The sequence below is a fragment of the Dermacentor variabilis genome, unplaced genomic scaffold (assembly GCF_050947875.1).
Source record: "Dermacentor variabilis isolate Ectoservices unplaced genomic scaffold, ASM5094787v1 scaffold_12, whole genome shotgun sequence".
NCBI lineage: Eukaryota > Metazoa > Arthropoda > Arachnida > Ixodida > Ixodidae > Dermacentor > Dermacentor variabilis.
Window position 1 is genome coordinate 58,553,722 of NW_027460280.1, and position 23,591 is coordinate 58,577,312.

The 23,591-nt window shown below is 42.3% G+C and overlaps 1 protein-coding gene across 5 annotated transcripts in view; it reads right to left on the reverse strand.

Moving 5' to 3' along the window:
* The window catches only part of LOC142565945 (uncharacterized), a 224,173-nt gene that overhangs the window by 103,705 nt on the left and 96,877 nt on the right, over positions 1-23,591 (reverse strand). For all 5 annotated transcript variants that reach the window (XM_075676574.1, XM_075676572.1, XM_075676573.1 and 2 more), the window contains exons 108-109: positions 11,832-21,772; positions 4,756-4,879 (exon numbers count right to left, since the gene is read on the reverse strand). In XM_075676574.1, the coding sequence (XP_075532689.1) occupies positions 4,756-4,879; positions 11,832-21,772 (10,065 nt within the window). The remainder of the gene's footprint in view (positions 1-4,755; positions 4,880-11,831; positions 21,773-23,591) is intronic.

Sequence of the window (23,591 nt, forward strand, 5' to 3'; positions counted from 1 at the left end):
TGAAGCACTACCACTCAACAACATCACGGCAGAGTCAGTTGCCCGTGGACTCGTCACATTGTGGATCAGCTGCTATGGAGTTCCCACGATCATGTGCAATACGGACTGATGCTTTCTGCTGTACAGAAGAGCTCGTGTTCAGCACGACCCTAAGGCTTCCTGGCCAGTTCTTGGGTACTTCGCAAGCTCTGTCGCTTGATATCGGAGACCAGTTGCCTCAGGATTGCTGTGAATGCCGTGTCTCCTGTTCAAATCTGTCAGCACTTATGACACACCTTCATCAGTCGTGCTCTCGGCAACTTCATGCACGTTTCTGTGCAGCATGATGTAGCCTCACCACCTCTGCAGCCACCTTATGACGGACCCTTTAAGGTCACCAAGCGCTGCTCCAAGCACTTTGTCCTCGTCCTCAATGGATGCGAAGACAGTCTCTCCCTGGACAGGCTTAGGCCGGCCTTCCTAAAGACTCACACCATCGTCGCAGATGACAGCTCACCCGGACCACCCGAAGCTTCAGCTTCGCCACTGCGCAGCGACTGCCTACCCTGTGCTCTGAGGGAAGTGCTCCTTCACCCTGTCGCTTGCTCGCTAGACCGGGGACCCAATGGCGCGTCAGCACCGGCAGACTGTGGAAGAGCGCATGGCTCTCCACGCTCGAGCCAGGCGGCACATGACAAGAACACATAAAATAATGTGAGAAACAGATAACATGACGTGTTCTCGGATGGTTGCTGTCGGCGATATCACATTTTGTCTGCATTTATTGGCTGCTTGAGCGAAACTGGTTGATCTGAATGGCTGGTTGAGCACTATGTCACGTGAAGGCGAAAGTATTGTCAAAAGTGATCGTTCAAGATTACATACCCTTCTCACGCCTTCTCACAAAACCAACTACAATTAGCAATCTATTAGTAATGCCTGTGCCAAGCTATGACCATGTGAGGTACACAAAATGCTGATCACCAGACCTGCAGTGCTACTGAATACAAAATAAGGAATCAACAAACGTTTTTTTTCAGTGCCGCTCACACAAGTGAGCCCTTGACTTCGAATGGCTGAATTTTGTGTGAGTGGTTTGACTGGTTATCACCTTCTTACTTGTGTAAAGATATCTTGTTTTGCACTTCCATTTTGTGAGCATGTAGTGACCGTCCGTCACTACACATTGTCCTCACTTCTGGGAAATCCAGTTACCTCACCCGACCTCCACGCGGGGGTCATTGCCCCCTGCTTTTTCTTGGAAGTGAGGTGACTGCCCGACTGGGGCGCCACTACAGACACTCGGCAAGCCTGCTTTTACTGTGGAATAAAGCCAGTCGACTCTCCATTCTCAACCTGACAAAACGTATATTACTTGCCTCTGCTAAACTGGTTTCCAACAAGTGGTGACCCCACGTATCGCCCGCGGGCAGCTTGTGTTTAGTTTCCCAACAATGTGCACAACCACGCATGTCTTTCTGCGTGTGAACCTTTCAAGCCACTATTGTCTCCTTGAGAAAACCTTGAAGATTGACATTTGTGGCAAAGAAGAGACAGTGTCCTTCGACCGCGTGAAATCAGCCTATCTTGAACATTAACGCTTCATTCCTTCCGCCATTCACAGCTAAGCCTCCGGCAATCTAGGGGGAGCCCTTTTAGCGACCGCCCATCACTACACGTCCCCACTTTTGAGGAATCTAGTTACCTCGCCTGGCCTCCACGTGGTTGTCATTGCCTCCTGCTCTTTCTTGGAAGTGAGGTGGCTGCCCGACTAGGGTGCCACCATAGCCACTCGGCAAACTTGCTTTTACAATGGAATAAAGCCAGTCGACTCTCCGCTCTCAACCTCTCAAAATGTGTATTGCTTGCCTTCGCTAAACCGAGCTTCGAACAAACCCATGTTATTTTAAAATAATTTTGCTTCCTAAGCCAAACTATAATTGATGCTATGTACTGTAATTACTCCATTTTTCAAAAGAACAATGGTACAGTGTATAACAACGTCACATTATATAACATTTGTCATCATTGAAACAGTCACGAAGGCATGCGCGGTGATTCATGAGGTACTGCTAGTACTTGTAAGATATGGACGACAGTCTTTGTTTCACTTTCTACAGTGAGCGAAAAGTTTTAGTAACAGTCTGATTCATGGTATACGTAAACACTTTCTCATGCTTTGGAACACCATCAGTATGGCACGAGGTGCATTGCCTGCCCTATTCCAGCTACAGGTCCTTCCTGGATACCAGAGCTAGCATTTTGTTGTTGTTTTTTGTGACAAATGGAGTACATGTGCACCTCGTTTCGCTCAATTTCTGAGGTAGTGATAAAAAAAGAAAAATAGTATATTGCTAGTCTGGTAAATATTTCACACTCAGATATGACATCTTGTGCATGTTTTATATACTCCTACAACTACAGTGGCTGCTTCAAAAAATGACACAAGTCGCCATAAGATGAAAAGAGAACTTAAGTGAAATCGAGTAAGTTTTTTACAGTGCATGCAAGAGCCCCGAGTGGATGGCACTTAATATGTGCCTGTCGACCTGTGGGACACATAATTTGGTTATGTGCATGTCTACAAGAACTTCATAGCATCACTTCAAGTGACACACTGCAAAGTCAAGTGTCACTACAGAACAACTTGAAACAATACTGCCACTACTACCATCTATAGCTTCTCACAGCACCCTGATGTTCATGATATTGTTACTTTAATACATCAAAATATGTCTATGTGATAGATTTTAGTGCACAGTACTCTTAAATGGATGAGCTTTAGTATATATATTCTGTATAAACTGCAACAGTATTTTGATTGACAAATTCTGTATATACTTTGCATCTAATGGATTGTATCTTGAATTAATAATAAATTGAAACTCAAAGTTTGAGCAGGGAGGCTTACTTTAATTGCCCTTGAGCTATTTGACACTTATGAGCTCTACAAGTACAACACGCTCATCAATCATAATACATACTGCTGTGAAACTTTGGCACCTTATTTCATAACAATGTGCACCAAAAACAGTTTCATCTGAGATAGTTCATTCCTTATTAGTGTAGTGTAGAGCCTAAATTTACAAACACAACATGGGAGAGCCAACACGACAGTCCTATGTTGTTTTGCCCCTTTCATTCCTGCTTGCAAATTTCAGCAGTACACTACAGTAACCATGTGCACCACTAGTTAAATTAAACATGGTTATAATACATTCCTTCCAGTCATTAGCTGCAAGTATGAGCACTTGTGGAAGCTGCAATACTGTTCTCACTATGAAAGAAGGAAAAAATATAAGGTAAAAGAAGTACACATATCAGTTAAAGGGATTTAATTCATTTTAAAATGCCATAAATACTTTACAGGTGCTGTATTATTCCCGTATGCTGTAAAATGTGTCAGGAAGGCTTTAAAAATTATTTTTTTCACGAATATAACCTGAAGAATCGTGTGCCTGATGTTACAGCTTGTGCACACTTGAGAAAAAAAGGAATGTTATTGAGAATTAATGGCAGATATGAAGCTGCACCAGGGCACAGGGTATGCGCTATCAAGCTTCCATTGCTCTAAATACCTAATAAAATGGCGAAGAAAAGGCCTATGTTTGCCTCGCATAAAAATGTTCTTTGGTAAATCTTTTCCTTGTGCATATGATAATCTGTTATGTAATCTGTTCTATCAGAGCTGTAAGTGCTTGAACAGTTTCTAATGTGGTGTCTTCATTTAAGGTTAGTGCAGATACACTAAAAGATGACTCATTTACTCATACATGCCACAGTTAATATCAATATTGGTTACATTTCATATATCCAAGTTAGATCAATTGCAAGTGACATGTTTTATTTTGAATTTCAGAATTTGGGCACTTTGGCAGTGTATTTTGGTTGCACAAGCTGTTAAATATGATGGCTGTGTGAACATAAATCCAATGTGCAGAAATAAGAGTTGGTGTTTATATTGCACCTCTACGCAGACTTACGGGGCACTCATTAGTGTCATTGTGAAAATGCATGTTAATCATAGGTTTGAAAGCATTGCCGACAGTATTGCAGTATGTGAGTTCAAATTCTTTAAAAGCAAAAATGTAGACCACTTGTAACACACAGCCTATATGATGCAGTTTTCTAGCCCTGTAAAACTGCAAGGCTCATTTTGTATAACATTTGCACTGTTTTTGCCAACAGCTAGTTTGTCTTATTTGTGCAGGTACTGATCTACTTATTCAAGTGCTGGAGAAGTCTCGTGGGGAACGTTATGTGCTGTGCTGCTTATACATGTACGTTGCTTTTTCATTTGGTAAGTTAAAAGTTACCACCCTAATATTTACTCATATAGCAACAAGGTGGTGACATAATTATGTTATGACTCACTTGGTTCAATTCGCAATTCCTGCTCAAGATGACAGTATCAGCAACATTTTTAATGATCTCTCAATTATTTTATTGTTTTCTCCTTCCTGCATGTTCTAGATTTATACAACTGGTCTACAATGTAACTGCAGCTGGTCGGAAGAACAGATATGATCAGTGGTACGTTAGTTTGACACGCAGCTTGAGTAGCAATTATAGGCAACTTGTCAAGCAAATGTATTAATAGCAACCAACTGCGGTTAATATCACATGTAACTTACCTTGGACATATCACCATCTGCCCATAGTTCTTTTCATTTGAGGGCTTTTCACTTAAATAGTAAATATATATCACAGTGAGTGATAACATACAAAAAGTAACATGTTTTGCACTCAATGCGAATACGCTTCATCTCAACTTACCAAGCACAGTGGCCACCTCATGTGTCATGGACACTCCTTCCACAATAGAGTGCTTGAGATGCTTTTGTGTAGGCACTTCAGTAGGAAGCTCGCTCGTCCCATGATCTGGTGTCACTTGAGACACCTGTAAAGGTAAGTCAAGTAGGCATGGAGGCACCAGTGGAGCGCATGTGGTCTGCTTGGATGCACCGTGCTGGGTTTATAAACTGGTAGATATCTCGGACCTCACGGCAAGTTGCATGTACTTTGTATACATCTTGCACAGTGGTTCATGTCATAAAACCTATAAAATGTATGGAGAAAATAGAGTTGGTACATATTCATTTGTGAGTAGAAAAGCCGCCCATGTTGAACAATGGCAGAGGGCAAGGAAACATGGAGGATGAGTGCTTGACCCTTGTTCTTGTTTAGTTAGTACTCCTTTCTTTACATGAATAATACAGTAGCTGTTTATGAAGTGCCCCCTTTCAAAATGTACATGTTATCTGGTGTCTCATGGCACGCGAGTATGGAATCTGGTAGTTAATGTAAATATTGTGTCGTGGGACAAAACGACAAAACGAGCGACACATACACATGTTGTGCTACGTGTGTCCCTGTCTCTCCTTTCATACTTGTTTTTCAACTACTACCTAAGCCAAATTGGGCTTATGTTTACGGACCCCAGCTGCAGTCTGGGGTTTTTGCACTTGTACACAGCTTGTACTGTAATAGACGTTACCTTTCTGATTCTATACGTGTTCCCACAGATTGCTTCTCTGTATAAACATCGAGAGATGGGAACCGATGCTGTACACATTACTATCCCAGCAAAATAAAGTACATAAAAAACAATCAATCCACCTCATCCCCCCTGCGCCCTTCAATGTAATACCTCTCACAAGGGGTGTTCGAGGTAACAAAATAAATTTGTCCTGGAAACAAAACCCTTACCCCTATTTTTTTCTATGGAAGGTAAAGTAAAATAAGGAAATTTAGCCACTATATGATTGTGACAGCTACTGCTTAGTCGTAGTTAAAAGAAAATAATAATATAAGAAGGAACTTCATAACTTTGGAAAGTAAAGTGAGAAGAGAGTTAAAGACAAATGCCTTAGCTGAAAGTAATCTCCTTTGATGGCTTTACTAACAGGAAGTACTGTAACAAGGACCAGTTTGTACGTAACAAAATCCATACCACTGGCCCCGCATGAAATGCTCAGAAATAGAAGCCGACTCTTGCACGACCACTAACCCATGCCCGTAACAAATTATGCTGTGATCGTAAAATCAGGCCAGTCAATATGTTTGAAGTGGCAAGATATAGTTCTTAATTTTTAAGCAGCATTGAGCTACTGCGCAGGTACACAAAGTCTGTGAAGAATGTTGAAGCAAGTGAGGAATTGCTCACTGTGGAGCATTTTACTGGCGAGGCATCATTGGATTCACTTGGTTCGAAATGATGCTTTAACAGCATAACTACCAATCCTGCTTAAAAGGCAGTGTTTACAAGATAATTCAAATCTGGCAGACCTTTGCGATTTTATGGACGAATACAGACTAGTATGCATTGGTGGAGGACTGGAAAACGTCAAATAAATGCCAAAAACCGAACATTCATTGTTGCTGCTAGACATGCATCACTTTACGGTTCTGGGGCTAGGAGCTTTGCATGTTTACATGATGTGTAAAGGCACAATAGCTTCAGTGAACCATGTAGGCGGCCTGTTTTGGGTTATATGGGCATGGTGTGTGACAAAGATAGCGATAACCTGCAGCATGGTTCAAGCATGTTTTTGACCAAAGCCATCATAGCTATGGCACACTTAACTTCCTGCACGCACAACTATAAGAGGTCTGTGTTATTGAACGCTACTGGAGTCGATATCAAAGGGCCCAATTTTTTAAAACGGAACTTGAAGCTGAAATCACAAAGTGTACATCATACCAGTTGCTCACATAACTAAAATCAAATTAAATTCTGGGATTTAGTATGCCAAAGCCACAACCTGGTTATGATGCATGCTGTAGTGGGGGACTCTGGATTAATTTAAACCATCTATGATTCTTTAATGTGCTGCTGGCGTAAGTATGCACGAGAGCAATATGTTTTGAATTGGCACAAGCTTTCCTGCTGGCATTCTACCATTTTTTTCTGCAAGACAAGGATTGCCAAGTTTCATTTATTATGACAATGCTGGAAGAAAGTAACTCCACTTGTGCATCTCTACATAAATACTTAATTGTAAATACTTCATGTGCCTCATGATTGAGGATAGGGCATTGGTGGGAATGGTTAGTGAAGCCCAAAGACATTTCTTGAGAACTCCTTCGATGAGATATTTTTTGGAGAACAACTCGGTACTTTTCTCACTGGGGTTGCAATGTGTTCACAATACTGAGTACAGCACCTGACTGAGATCAATAGACTCCTATAATCGTGCACATTTGCACATTTTCTAATAAGTCAGCAACCCACTAATTTGCCAGACAGCAAATCATTGAGTGGCTCAACTACACAAACTGACGCAAAGAAATGTATGTGGCATCTCCAGCACTGCGAAAGTTTGGTGGATCATTTTTGGAAACTCCGGAAACATGATTATTTATTTAATTATCCTTCAGTTTACAAATATACTGCATTTAAAGCTCAAAACTTACAAACATTGGTAACTTGCAATGGTAGACATAATCAATAAAACAGAGTTGCTGCGTACACTGGCAAAGTTTTGGGCATGTACTGTAAAGCTGGCAAATTTGTACGGCCATGCTTATTGCACTGGGAAGAGGTTCAGAAAGACCTGTGCACAAAACCTACTATATGAGGGTCAACGTCAGTATACTTAAGAGTGTTTGGACATCAAGAAAGAAATGCAAGCAGTACAGAGCCAGCTTTGGATACCAAAGCATTTGGCATAAATTAGACACAAGTATGAAAGATGCATATGACAGGCACGTTTCTTCCATCTCCCATCCAGAACGAGCCTGACTCATGCATTAGGTTAGCAAAGAGAATGAGACCACAATAGTTTGTGTCTTTTTGTGTGCATCTGTATTACTTGTTGCAATAAAAGCAAATGTGATGTTATGATGCATATATTAGTTTGTTCTGTCTGTTTCACAAGGACTGCCTATGTGTATATAACTACTGAATCTAAACAGTTTCTACATAATCTTCAATTTGCGTTAATGCAACGAATTATAAACAGACTGCAAGCCAGCTTGGCTTATTAGTTCGATCTCACACTTAGTCTATAGCAGCTATTGGCATTGTTTCTGTTGAAACCTTGCCACCTCAAAGGCACTGCTTTAACTACTCATGCAGGTGGCCTGTTGTACAAGCAAATGCAACATGTCTAGTAGTAGTGTTCACTTTCAGAAAATAAGAATAAAATGTAATGCCAGTCTTTCATTACTCAGTGCGCCAATATACGTGCACTTTGAATTTATATTCCAACTTTAGTTCTTTCGACATCTGAGTGGTTGATGGTAAGTGAAGAACAATGCTGACAGGATAATGCATGCTTTGTCGGTGGCTGCAAAATTTACATTCACAATAGCTCCCTGCTGCTCATTCTTGTTAGAGTTCTTGTGTTAGGCAGTGAAAATGGTGATGGTGCAGACTATTATGTAGAACCATGACCATACCATCATCATGAGCCTGGCTATGCCCACTGCAGGGCAAAGGCGTCTCCCATACTTCTCCAATTGCCCCGGTCATGTGCTAATTGTGGCCATGTCGTGCCCGCAAACTTCTTAATCTCATCCACCCACCTAACTTTCTGCTGCCCCTTGCTACGCTTCCCTTCTTTTGGAATCCAGTCCGTAACCCTTAAATACCATTGGTTATCTTCCCTCCTCATTACATGCCCTGCCCATGCCCATTTACTTTTCTTGATGTCAACTAAGATGTAATTAACTCATGTTTGTTCCCTCACCCAATCTGCTCTCTTTTTATCCCTTAACGTTACACCCATCATTCTTCTTTCCATAGATCGTTGTGTGATCCTCAATTTAAGTAGAACCCTTTTCGGAAGCCTCAGGTTTCTGCCCCATAGGTGAGTACTGGTAAGACACAGCTGTTACACACTTTTCTCTTAAGGGATAATGGCAACCTGCTGTTCATGATCTGAGAATGCCTGCCAAAAGCACCCCAGCCCATTTTTATTCTTCTGATTATTTCAGTCTCATGATCCGAATCCGCGGTCACTACCTGCCCTAAGTAGATGCATTCCCATACCACTTCCAGTGCCTCGCTACCTATCGTAAATTGCTGTTCTCTTCCGAGACTGTTAAACATTACTTTAGTTTTCTGCAGATTAATTTTTAGACCCACCCTTCTACTTTGCCTGTCCAGGTCAGTGAACATACATTGCAATTGGTCTCCTGAGTTACTAAGCAAGACAAAATCATCAGCGAATCGTAAGCTACTAAGGTTTTCTCCATTAACTCTTGTCCCCAATTCTTCCCAATCCAGGTCTCTGAATACCTCCTGTAAACACGCTGTGAATAGCATCGGAGAGATCGTATCTCCCACATGACCATGTAGGTTGAGCCATTTATCTTTCTGCAAGATCCTTTCATAGTTACGAACAGCAAATGAGGCTACATAATCTAAATAGACATTTGCCATCATACTAAAGGTGGTTCAACAGAAGCTCGCGGTGTTTTAAATGAAAATTTCTTTGCCTCTTCCCACAAATTTGCGGGTGCTGTCTTGCCGAGTAGGGAACTTTAGCCACTATGTTCACGCATAGAGAACGACAACAAAAGGTCCGGGTATTGGCAAGTAAAACCCCAGAATTTTAAATAAAATTACAACAGGCAGCAAGTGAAGAAATTAGCAACGAAAAATAAAGAAGTCTGCTACAGAGAAGTGAACGAGAAGCATGCAACCGAAGCAGTCGAGTGTGGAGAATGAATGAGGTGAAGAAAATGCCACCAGAGCGTGAATGAGTGAGGAGCAATGAGCTACAGAGGAGTGAAGTGTGGAGAAATAAATGAAACGAACAAAGCAGAAGGAAAATGAACAAATCCTCTCAGGTCAACAACAACAAACAAAATATAATCATACCATGCAATGAGCAAGGAGTGTTGAGCTACAGAGAAGGGAAGAAGTCAGCAACAGAAAACAGAAGTTGGCTGAAGAGAACTGAAAAATTACTTGATATCTGCAGTCATTTATAGAAACATTTCTGTCCTTACAATTATTTTCCCTTATGCTTTTGTAAACTATATTATGCAAACATGAATGAAAGCTTCGCTGAACACACATTTCCACATAACCGTAGGATACACTAAATTTTTTTTTCAAGTGATCAGTCCAATTTGCTAAACTAGTACCATTGCATTTTCGCCTTATTCCTCATGGCTTAATTTCCCCTTGAGGTCACAGTCATCACCCTCTTTCTTACTAGTGCATAAATTAACATGCAGCACATGCTTTGCGAGCAGTACTAGCTTTTCCAAGCACCTGCCGTCACTGATGAACTGGAAGCTTACTTCCTATAGCACCAGCCATATTGCTGAAAGGTCATGCATTTGGTTCCTATGCGACCAGTAATACAGTATTTTCTTAGCCTTGCTTTATTGCTGTCAGGTAGAGGGTTTTTAATCAATCAATTTCCAACCAGTGCAGAATTTTCTGTCCTTTATTACTTGACTAGTGATGGAGGGTGATTGTCTAGTTTAGCGATATTATTTGACAAAGGTGAAATTAATGATACCCTACGAGAGACTGCAATAGCATGACTATAGCCTGGTTAATACTGTCCTTTTAAGCATGCATACGCAGAAAACAATGTGGCAACTTAGTAACCATGCTGTCCCATATGGAAACTTGTTGCACCTCTGTCTTTATGGTCACAAAATACATAAACTTTGTGCCCAAACATACAGGTGTATACTGCCATATGCTGGGGTGCAACGCCACTCCCTGCTTGCAATACTTCTACCAATAACTTACTCACTTCAATTCCGCATGGACACCAACATCTTGTAGTAACTAACACACATTACTTTTAGCCTGGCAGTGCATGAAAGTGACCCTATTTTATTCTATCAACATTGCTGCAGGTTCTTGAATCATGCTGATCAAGTTCTTGCTGCGATGGATATTGAAGACAGGTACATGCACAAAAACGGAAAGCACAAGACAAACTGGCCCAGTGTTCGTATATGTTCAAATGCACATAATGAAACCGTAAGGCGCTAATTAATCGTGAGCTTTATGTTCCATTTTTAGTGAAATTTCTGCAAAATATATTTTCTCAGTTTCAAACTGTCAAATCATGCAAAAGCTACCAAAAAGTTGTGTTATTGCTACCCATGTGTGAGACAAAAGCGAGTTTACTTTTGTTTATTAACTTACCTTGCTGCATACCAAAGCGAAATTGTTTTAAACATACAATATACACTCCATACAAATGTTGACCGTTTACAGAGAAAAAGCACATCTGTAACGACACTAAACGGTGTAATAAATTTTGAAAGCAATTAAATATTTCTTCTGGTGTTTACTTGTTTTTACTTTATACTGACATTTTATCATAATGTATTCACTTATTTTCTAATAGAGCGTTTTTCTGCACTGCAAAAGAAAACTGTGCGGAATAACGAATGCCTGGCAGATATTGGGGATGAATGTTCCATAACTGCTGGCAACCTTGGGATTCTTAATAAGTGAATGTGCCTGGAGCATTGACTAGCTTCTATTCAGAAATTACATTATGTGCCATAATGCAATAATTAAAATTACTTTAATTAGTGAAATTGGTTGATTGGAAATTTTCTGTAATTTAATACAAGTATCATGTCTGCTAGCATTAATAATATGTCATCTGAATAATGTGATTATTTATACTGCTCTGTGTTAAATAATTATTTAAAGTCTTCACTGAAACATTGTATGTAACAAGTTGTATAGTAATCTGAAAGCATGCAAAGCCTGTTGTCGACTGAACTGCATTACAAAATGGCAGTTGAATATCTTTTAAATGACAATTTTTTCCTTAATGTGCTAAATAATCCCTTCATGTTACTCTTGTTTGAATTTGTAACTTTGTCTGTGCTTGCATCAACATTGTGAAACACGTTACCTGAATGGAGAGGTGCTCTGATGGTAGGACTTTCGACGACTGGGCAGTTTTCTTCTCTGGAATGATTGCAAGGCCTGCTTCGTGGGTTTGCTCTTCTGTTTGTATTTCTTCAATGAATAGAGTCTCCCTTCGAACATCCACAATATCTTTCACAAGGGTTTCTTCCTTGACTGATGGTGCCTCAAATAATGGTGCCATCTCTACAGTGTCAACACAGGATTTCACATCGCCTGTATTTGTCGATCCTGGCTGCAATGATTTCATCGTATCTGCCTTGAATTCGGCAGCTAGCTCATGGATCTCAATGGCGTCACGTGGAACCTCTGTGAACTCCACTGTTAGATGTGTTTTTTCTGGTGCAGATATATCAAAATGAGCAGCCATCTCTTCAGTTGTGGTGACTTCTCTGGGAATCTCCACATGTGAAACTGACGCCACAGATTCCCGTTCCACTGATGCCAAAAATTCAGTAACAACCTCATGCACTGCAGGTGTTCCTCTTGTCAATTCTACATGACTTTCGCCAGCGTGCGCTTGCATAGGTATGTCCTCATGAAATTCCGCTGCCTGCTCTTCATACTGTGGGTAGCTCCTGGCTGTCTCAGTTATTCTAGATGTAAGAGCTTTTGTTGGAACGTCTACAGACTGGAACTCGGCAGGAACCTCCTCCAAAATTGCTGAAACTTCTCTTGACTCTTCAACAAAGGTTAAGTTTCCTTTCTTTTCTGCTGTTTTTTCAATAACAAGCTCCTCACTGGCAACACCCGGTATTACTTCTATCACATCAATTTGACGTTGTGGAAAGAGGAGCAAAGTCTTGCTAGCTTCCTTTGAGAGAACATCATCAGGGGCAAACTCCGATGCTATTTCCTCTTCTCCTATGTCACTAACAGCAAGGCACTGTTCCTCTAGTATGCCTAGTGCTTTCTGGTATTTTTCTCTTGGCAGTGCTTTTAACTCTTGCGTACTCAAAAGAGTTTCAGCTTCCAATACTTCTACTGATTGCTGAGGCTCCAGGACTTTTTTTGCCTTTTGCTTTTTTCTGGGTGCCTTAGCAAGGAATTCTGGAGCATACTGTTCACATGTGGTCTCCTCAACAACCAGGGACTTTTCTTCTATTATTACACTTTGTGATGCCTCGTGTGTTTCTTGTTGAGGCACACTCACAGTTTCTGGCATTTCAGAAGTGAATGCTTCTTCAATAGTAACTGCTTTGCTTTCTGTTAATGCTGTATGTGGTCTCTCTTCCTTTGGCTTTTCATCAGTTTCCAGTTCACCAGTGTTTAACTCACTGCTAATTTCTTCTATAACAACAGGACGGCTTTCAACAAGGCTTATGTGGGCACTTGTTGCTTCTGGAATTTCAGAGACAACTAACTCCTCAGAAACATGTGCTTGTGTGAACTCAGTCTGAAGAACATCTTTAAAGCCCTCGGCAGTTTCTACTGTCCTTTTCTTAACAACTGATATTTCTTCTATAACGGTAATATCTTCTCTCTCTTTTTCCTCTGGCTTCCCTTTTCTTTTAGGCTTCTTAGGCTTCTTAAGTTTAGCCACATCAAATGTTTCTGTTTCTTCAATGACCTCTTCGGTGATGTCCTCTAGCTCTATAATTTCCTTAGGTTTCTCCACAGCTTCAGTGACAATATCAGTGTGCTGGATAGTTTTAATATATGCAATGTCTGGTGTTTCTACTGCCTCTGTTGTAATTCCTTGTGGTGCTTCCTCAGGCTTCTCTTCCATAGGTCGTGCTTTTGACTCAAGGTCTACTATTTGCTCTGTCTCTTCCACAACTAGCATTTCCTCCTCCTCTTCAGGTTTCTTCTTTTTCTTTGGCTTCTTTGGCTTAGGAGCCTTGGCCAATTCAATTGTTTCGATCTCTTCAATAACTTCCTCTGTTTTGTATTCAATCTGAGCAATTTCCTTAGGCCTTTCCAGAGATTCAGTAATGATATCTGTGCGCTGAATAGTCTTAACATCAGTTATATCTGGAATTTCCAAAGCCTCAGTCGTAATTTCTAGTGGTTTTACCTCTTTCTCAAGGATAGTAATTTCGTCAACCACCGGCTCTTCCTTTGGCTTCTCTTCCTTTGGTCGTGCTTTCGACTCGAGGTCTACTACTTGCTCTGTCTCTTCCACAACTGGTGCTTCCTCCTCCTCTTCGGGTTTTTTCTTTTTCTTTGGCTTCTTTGGCTTAGGTACCTTGGCCAATTCAATTGTTTCCGTCTCTTCAACGATTTCCTCCGTCTTGTATTCAACCTGAGCAATTTCCTTGGGCCTTTCTAGAGATTCAGTGATGATATCTGTGCGCTGGATACTCTTAACATCAGTGATATCTGGAATTTCGACAGCCTCAGTTGTTATTTCTCGGGGTTTCTCCTCTTTCTGAAGGATAGTAATTTCTTCAACCACTGGCTCTTCCTTTGGCTTCTCTTCCTTTGGTCGTGCTTTCGACTCGAGGTCTACTATTTGCTCTGTCTCTTCCACAACTGGTGCTTCCTCCTCCTCTTCGGGTTTTTTCTTTTTCTTTGGCTTCTTTGGCTTAGGTACCTTGGCCAATTCAATTGTTTCCGTCTCTTCAACGATTTCCTCCGTCTTGTATTCAACCTGAGCAATTTCCTTGGGCCTTTCTAGAGATTCAGTGATGATATCTGTGCGCTGGATACTCTTAACATCAGTGATATCTGGAATTTCGACAGCCTCAGTTGTTATTTCTCGGGGTTTCTCCTCTTTCTGAAGGATAGTAATTTCTTCAACCACTGGCTCTTCCTTAGGCTTCTCTTCCTTTGGTCGTGCTTTCGACTCGAGGTCTACTATTTGCTCTGTCTCTTCCACAACTGGTGCTTCCTCCTCCTCTTCGGGTTTTTTCTTTTTCTTTGGCTTCTTTGGCTTAGGTACCTTGGCCAATTCAATTGTTTCCGTCTCTTCAACGATTTCCTCCGTCTTGTATTCAACCTGAGCAATTTCCTCGGGCCTTTCTAGAGATTCAGTGATGATATCTGTGCGCTGGATACTCTTAACATCAGTGATATCTGGAATTTCGACAGCCTCAGTTGTTATTTCTCGGGGTTTCTCCTCTTTCTGAAGGATAGTAATTTCTTCAACCACTGGCTCTTCCTTTGGCTTCTCTTCCTTTGGTCGTGCTTTCGACTCGAGGTCTACTATTTGCTCTGTCTCTTCCACAACTGGTGCTTCCTCCTCCTCTTCGGGTTTTTTCTTTTTCTTTGGCTTCTTTGGCTTAGGTACCTTGGCCAATTCAATTGTTTCCGTCTCTTCCACGATTTCCTCCGTCTTGTACTCAACCTGAGCAATTTCCTCGGGCCTTTCTAGAGATTCAGTGATGATATCTGTGCGCTGGATACTCTTAACATCAGTGATATCTGGAATTTCGACAGCCTCAGTTGTTATTTCTCGGGGTTTCTCCTCTTTCTGAAGGATAGTAATTTCTTCAACCACTGGCTCTTCCTTTGGTCGTGCTTTCGACTCGAGGTCTACTATTTGCTCTGTCTCTTCCACAACTGGTGCTTCCTCCTCCTCTTCGGGTTTTTTCTTTTTCTTTGGCTTCTTTGGCTTAGGTACCTTGGCCAATTCAATTGTTTCCGTCTCTTCAACGATTTCCTCCGTCTTGTATTCAACCTGAGCAATTTCCTTGGGCCTTTCTAGAGATTCAGTGATGATATCTGTGCGCTGGATACTCTTAACATCAGTGATATCTGGAATTTCGAGAGCCTCAGTTGTTATTTCTCGGGGTTTCTCCTCTTTCTGAAGGATAGTAATTTTTTCAACCACTGGCTCTTCCTTTGGCTTCTCTTCCTTTGGTCGTGCTTTCGACTCGAGGTCTACTATTTGCTCTGTCTCTTCTACAACTGGTGCTTCCTCCTCCTGTTCGGGTTGCTTCTTTTTCTTTGGCTTCTTTGGCTTAGGCACCTTGGCCAATTCAATTGTTTCCGTCTCTTCTACGACTTCCTCCGTCTTGTATTCAACCTGAGCAATTTCCTTGGGCCTTTCTAGAGACTCAGTGATGATATCTGTGCGCTGAATAGTCTTAACATCTGTGATATCTGGAATTTCGACAGCCTCAGTTGTTATATCTCGTGGTTTCTCCGCTTTCTTAAGAATAGTAATTTCTTCAACCACGGGCTCTTCCTTAGGCTTCTCTTCCTTTGGTCGTGCTTTCGACTCGAGGTCTACTATTTGCTCTGTCTCTTCCACAACTGGTGCTTCCTCTTCCTGTTCGGGTTGCTTCTTTTTCTTTGGCTTCTTTGGCTTAGGCACCTTGGCCAATTCAATTGTTTCAGTTTCTTCAACCACTTCCTCGGTCTTATACTCAACTTGAGCAATTTCTTTAGGCCTTTCCATAGATTCAGTGATGATATCTGTGCGCTGGATACTCTTAACATCAGTGATATCTGGAATTTCGACAGCCTCAGTTGTTATTTCTCGTGGTTTCTCCTCTTTCTTAAGGATAGTAATTTCTTCAACTAATGGCTCTTCCTTTGGCTTCTCTTCCTTTGGTCGTGCTTTCGACTCGAGGTCTACTACTTGCTCTGTCTCTTCCACAACTGGTGCTTCCTCCTCCTCTTCGGGTTTCTTCTTTTTCTTTGGCTTCTTTGGCTTAGGCACCTTGGCCAATTCAATTGTTTCAGTTTCTTCAATCACTTCCTCGGTCTTATACTCAACTTGAGCAATTTCTTTAGGCCGTTCCAGAGATTCAGTGATGATATCTGTGCGCTGGATACTCTTAACATCAGTGATATCTGGAATTTCGACAGCCTCAGTTGTTATTTCTCGTGGTTTCTCCTCTTTCTTAAGGATAGCAATTTCTTCAACTACTGGCTCTTCCTTTGGTCGTGCTTTCGACTCGAGGTCTACTATTTGCTCTGTCTCTTCCACAATTGGTGCTTCCTCCTCCTCTTCGGGTTTCTTCTTTTTCTTTGGCTTCTTTGGCTTAGGCACCTTGGCCAATTCAATTGTTTGAGTTTCTTCAACCACTTCCTCGGTCTTATACTCAACTTGAGCAATTTCTTTAGGCCTTTCCATAGATTCAGTGATGATATCTGTGCGCTGGATACTCTTAACATCAGTGATATCTGGAATTTCGACAGCCTCAGTTGTTATTTCTCGTGGTTTCTCCTCTTTCTTAAGGATAGTAATTTCTTCAACTAATGGCTCTTCCTTTGGCTTCTCTTCCTTTGGTCGTGCTTTCGACTCGAGGTCTACTACTTGCTCTGTCTCTTCCACAACTGGTGCTTCCTCCTCCTCTTCGGGTTTCTTCTTTTTCTTTGGCTTCTTTGGCTTAGGCACCTTGGCCAATTCAATTGTTTCAGTTTCTTCAATCACTTCCTCGGTCTTATACTCAACTTGAGCAATTTCTTTAGGCCGTTCCAGAGATTCAGTGATGATATCTGTGCGCTGGATACTCTTAACATCAGTGATATCTGGAATTTCCACAGCCTCAGTCGTGATTTCTCGTGGTCTTTCCTCCTTCTTAAGGATAGTGATTTCTTCAACCACTGGCTCTTCCCTTCGCTTCTCTTCCTTTGGCCGTGCTTTCGACTCAAGATCGACTATTTGCTCTGTCTCTTCCACAACTGGTGCTTCCTCCTCCTCTTCGGGTTTCTTCTTTTTCTTTGGCTTCTTTGACTTAGGCACCTTGGCCAATTCAATTCTTTCAGTTTCTTCAACCACTTCCTCGGTCTTATACTCAACTTGAGCAATTTCTTTAGGCCGTTCCAGAGATTCAGTGATGATATCTGTGCGCTGGATGCTCTTAACATCAGTGATATCTGGAATTTCCACAGCCTCAGTCGTGATTTCTCGAGGTGTTTCCTCCTTCTTAAGGATAGTGATTTCTTCAACCACTGGCTCTTCCTCTCGCTTCTCTTCCTTTGGCCGTACTTTTGACTCGAGATCGACTATTTGCTCTGTCTCTTCCACAACTGGTGCTTCCTCCTCCTCTTCGGGTTTCTTCTTTTTCTTTGGTTTCTTTGGCTTAGGTACCTTGGCCAATTCAATTGTTTCCGTCTCTTCAACGACTTCCTCCGTCTTGTACTCAACCTGAGCAATTTCCTTGGGCCTTTCTAGAGATTCAGTGATGATATCTGTGCGCTGGATAGTCTTAACATCAGTGATATCTGGAATTTCAACAGCCTCAGCTGTTATTTCTCGTGGTTTCTCTTCTTTCTTCAGGATAGTAATTTCTTCAATCACTGGCTCTTCCTTTGGCTTCTCTTCCTTTGGTCGTGCTTTCGACTCGAGGTCTATTATTTGCTCTGTCTCTTCCACTACTGCTGCTTCCTCCTCCTCTTCGGGTTTCTTCTTTTTCTTTGGCTTTTTTGGCTTAGGCACCTTGGCCAGTTCAATTGTTTCAGTTTCTTCAACCACTTCCTCGGTCGTATACTCAACATGAGCAATTTCTTTAGGCCTTTCCAGAGATTCAGTGATGATATCTGTGCGCTGGATAGTCTTAACATCAGCGATATCTGGAATTTCCACAGCCTCAGTCGTTATATCTCGTGGTTTTTCCTCTTTCTTAAGGACAGTAATTTCTTCAACCACTGTCTCTTCCTTTGGCTTCTCTTCCTTTGGTCGTGCTTTCGACTCAAGGTCTGCCGTTTGCTCTGTCTCTTCCACAACTGGCGCTTCCTCCTCCTCTTCGGGTTTCTTCTTTTTCTTTGGCTTCTTTGGCTTAGGTACCTTGGCCAATTCAATTGTTTCCGTCTCTTGAACAACTTCCTCTGTCTTGTATTCAACCTGAGCAATTTCTTTGGGCCTTTCTAGCGATTCTGTGATTATATCTGTGCGCTGTGTAGTCTTAACGTCCGTGATATCTGGAATTTCGACAGCCTCAGTTGTTATTTCTCGTGGTTTCTTTTCTTTCTTAAGAATAGTCATTTCTTCAACCACTGGCTCTTCCTTTGGCTTCTCTTCCTTTGGTCGTGCTTTCGACTCGAGGTCTACTATTTGCTCTGTCTCTTCCACAACTGGTGCTTCCTCCTCCTCTTCGGGTTTCTTCTTTTTCTTTGGCTTCTTCGGCTTCGGTACCTTTGCCAATTCAATTGTTTCCGTCTCTTCAACCACTTCCTCTGTCTTATACTCAACTTTAGCAATTTCTTTAGGCCTTTCCAGAGATTCAGTGGTGATATCTGTGCGCTGGATAGTCTTAACATCAGTGATATCTGGAATTTCGACAGCCTCTATTGTTATTTCTCGTGGTTTTTCCTCTTTTTTAAAGATTGTAATTTCTTCAACCATTGGCTCTTCCTTTGGCTTCTCTTCCTTTGGTCGTGCTTTCGACTCAAGGTCTACTGCTTGCTCTGTTTCTTCCCCAACTGGTGCTTCTTCCTCGTCTTCGGGTTTTTTCTTTTTCTTTGGCTTCTTTGGCTTAGGTACCTTGGCCAATTCAATCGTTTCAGTTTCTTCAACCACCTCCTCTGTTTTGTATTCTACTTGAGCAATTTCCTTGGGCCTTTCTAGAGATTCAGTGATGATATCTGTGCGCTGTGTAGTCTTAACGTCCGTGATATCTGGAATTTCGACAGCCTCAGTTGTTATTTCTCGTGGTTTCTTTTCTTTCTTAAGAATAGTCATTTCTTCAACCACTGGCTCTTCCTTTGGCTTCTCTTCCTTTGGTCGTGCTTTCGACTCGAGGTCTACTATTTGCTCTGTCTCTTCCACAACTGGTGCTTCCTCCTCCTCTTCGGGTTTCTTCTTTTTCTTTGGCTTCTTCGGCTTCGGTACCTTTGCCAATTCAATTGTTTCCGTCTCTTCAACCACTTCCTCTGTCTTATACTCAACTTTAGCAATTTCTTTAGGCCTTTCCAGAGATTCAGTGGTGATATCTGTGCGCTGGATAGTCTTAACATCAGTGATATCTGGAATTTCGACAGCCTCTGTTGTTATTTCTCGTGGTTTTTCCTCTTTTTTAAAGATTGTAATTTCTTCAACCATTGGCTCTTCCTTTGGCTTCTCTTCCTTTGGTCGTGCTTTCGACTCAAGGTCTACTGTTTGCTCTGTTTCTTCCCCAACTGGTGCTTCTTCCTCCTCTTCGGGTTTTTTCTTTTTCTTTGGCTTCTTTGGCTTAGGTACCTTGGCGAGTTCAATTGTTTCTTTCTCCTCAATGACTTCCTCTGTCTTGTATTCAACCTGAGCAACTTCTTTAGGCCTTTGCAGAGATTCAGTGATGATATCTCTGTGCGAGATAGTCTTAACATCAGTGATATCTGGAATTTCCACAGCTTCAGTCGTGATGTCTAGTGGTATAATTTTGCGTGGCTTTTCTTCCCGTGTAGATATGGTAATATCTTCAACTACGGTTTTTCTCTCGGGTTTTTGCTGAGGCGTTTCTTCTTCCCCAGGTTTTTTCTTCGGCCATGCTACTGATTGTAGGTCTACTATTTGCTCTACAGCTTCTTCTACCGTTGGCAATTCCTCTTCATCAGGCATCACTATTCTTTTTGGTTTTTTTGGCTTTGATACCTTAGCGAGATCAATTGTTTCTGTTTCTTCAAGCACCTCCTCTGTTTCGTAAACGATCTGCGTCACTTCCTTTGGCTTCTCCGTGGATTCAGTGAGAATGTCCGTGAGCTGGGCTGTCTTAATATCAGCGATGCCTGGTACCTCCGTCGCCTCTGTTGTAATTTTTCGTGGTTCATCCTTCTTTTTCACAATTGTGTCTGCTGGGGCTTCCGACTTTTTTTCAGGTTTTCGTTCTGCTGGTTCTTGATACTTTGGTGGTGTAATGTCCTCAGTTTTCTTTATTGATTCAACTTGAATGATTTGTTTGGTCTCTTGCAAAAGTGGAAGCTCTTGCGTTTTTTCTTTTCTTCCTGGTATTCTTGGTTTTGGTACTTGGAAAACTTTGATGGTAGCTTTCTTTTCATATAGTTCCGGAGCCTTGTGTTCTATTGGTGTGAGCTTTTCTGGTTTTTCCACTTCTTCGGCGTCAATCGGTAGCTGATGCACTGTCCTTGCATAAGGTGTTTTCTCAATGATTTTAGGTGCCCTCTTCTCAGGCTTTCCTTTCTGTGTAAGTTGAATTTCTTCAACTTCTGGTTTGTCTTTTGGTTTTTGGTGAAGTGGCTTCTCCTTCTGCCGGGTTGGATATATGAAATCGCTCACTTCACTTGTATCCTCTGTCAGAGGTACATCTTGGTGTTGTGGTCTTTCCTCTGGCTTCTTCAATTTTCGTAGCCCGCTGATCTCAGTAACTTCTTCTGTTTCAGTGTATTCTTCTTTCTGGTCCGCTTGCTCTGGCACTGCCACTTTTCGTTTAGTGAATTTGTGAAGTTCAGATTCCTCTACTTTTTCTGGGATATCTTTCTTGCGGAACTTTTCTGTTGGTTTTAATGTTTTTGTTAAAAACTCTGGCATTTCTGTTTCTTCTTGTTGTGGCAAAGGCACTTTCTTTTTAGGCTGCTTGTCCTGTGGTGCTTGTTGATTTAAAGGTTGATCGCTTTCCTGCCGTATTTCTGGCAAAGCATGTGGAAGTTCTTCCTCAGGTTTTGGCAGTGTTTCAAGGTGGGAAATTTCTGATATGTCAACTTCTTCTTGCATTACTTGCTGATGCCGAGGTATTGGCTTTAGTACTTTTTTTAAAAATTCTGGAACATGTTCCACAGGCTCTGGCCATTGTTTGATTGCTTGCTTTGTCTCTTTTATTTCTTCTTGAGTTACTTCCTCTTTGACAAACTTTTTCTGAACAGAGATTTCTTCTTGTATGAAAAGTTTTGTTGCTTCAACTTGGGTGTAAGCTTCAATAGTTGCCCTTTTTGGTAACTGGTCAATGAAGGATTCTTCTTCGGGCATTTTTCTTTCCTCAGCTGTCTTAATAAAGAATTTTTCATGACTTATAGGTTTTAAAAATACAGTGTCGTCAGTTGACACCAATCTTTCAGTGCTTATATTTTCCATCTTCTCCTGGTCTTTGCGTTCTTGAGGTTCTAGAGAGAAAAAAGGAACATTTATTTTTTCTTTTCACAAATATTTTCAGAATGCCTGTATACTCGACAAAAGCAGGCTAACAAATTTTCTATTATCGTCATGTTACTATAATTCAAGGCATGCCTTGCAGCAGTGTTGGGAAATAATATAAACAAACAAACAAGTCTATATTTTTATGGGCCCACGAACAACCAGAGGCCTGAATATTGGTACAAAGACAATCAATTAATCAATCACTCAATCAAATATTTGTTGTAGCGCCCAGGAACAGCTATGGAGCCCTCATACTGGCGTACTTTAAAAAGTAACATGTGAGACAAAATACACAGGGAAGACAAATGTGGTAGACCGAACCCTGTGAGATAAAGAAACAAATAAGGAAACAGAAAACGGGGAAGCGACGTAAAGGGGAGGTAATCATGCAACATCATTATCTAAATTTATACAAAACACAGGAAATGAACTCTGAAAAAAGTCAATGTAACAGAATACTTTTTACAGTCGAATCTCGTTAATTCGACCACGCTTAATTCGAACTTCTGGTTTATTCGAACTGACGCTGTGGTCCCGTCAAAGGTATGTGTATTTCAATGAGCGAAAACGCCCGGTAATTCGAACGCGCACGCATTTGCGACGGTTAATTCAAACATACCGCGCTCCGACAATGCTCTCAGCAGCACGCCAAATCACGCGGCCGCGCCCCAACTAGCATTGCTTTGACCCCGCCATAGAGGAAAGACTTAGGAGAAACCCTTCAACGCCGCACGCCAAGAAAAAAAAAACCATGGCGGAAATTTCATCCTCTCAAATGGCAAGGTCGCCATGTCTGCGTCGAGCAGTGGCAGCCACGCTAGCAGAAAAACGCGCGCCGCGGGAGGGATCGGTCATGGGCTGGTTTCTCGAGGCTCGCCGCGGCGGCAAGCGAGCCGCGATCGGAGGAGACGAAATAGCGGGAAACACACGGTCCGATTCGGTGTCCGATCCGGCGTCCGACGCGCCGGAACGGCAGCCGGAATCGAGGTGTTTGCCGTGCCGAAGCGCCGGATCGGATGTCCGGCGTGCGACAAACCGGGCAGATTTTCATCGTCCGACGCGTCCGTGGACGTGTCCGACAACCGCACCGTCGTCTGGCCGCAGCCAATGACAGCGCGGCTGGCATGTGACGTTCTCCGACGTTCCCTCCACGGAGGCGGCGCTAGCTGGCTGGTTTCTCGCAGCGTTTCTTTTTTCCTTGCCTGCTGCAGTTTGTTTCCGACACGAAATAGTTACCAGTTCAGTAAAATTATCTCGAACGTGTGCCTGTTATGTAAAGCAGCGCCTAGTATACTAGCACTAAGCTAATGGCGAGATCGGGAGCCGCGACGCGAGGGCGTTTCGCTTTCGCGGGCAGACATCGCACACCGACCGTCTGAGCGAGGCTGCTCGCTTCGCTTGCACGTTTGCCCTTCGCAACCACTGCGTCGAGTAAACCAATTGTATTTAATTACGGGCGACCGAAGTGTACAGTGTAAATTGTTTTGGCAAACATAAGCGCTCTTCGACGAGCTCGGGTTGGATCGTAAGCGCCGTCGGCCGCGGCGTCTGCCTAGCTAGGCCTACCGGCCCTATCGCTGGCTGTTCGCGGCGTCGTCAGTGGACAATGCGCCGTCGTGAAGTGTTCTGTCACTCGCAGGGGCATAATTTTATTGACAGTGTTCGCGTAAAGCGAAGCAGTGCTGTGCAGAGTTGTTTATATTGCGTTTCTCGACGTGGCTATGAAGTCAAGCTGGGTGGCTGGATCAGGGCGGAGCTTACGCGCAGCTCAATCTTTCGGATGCG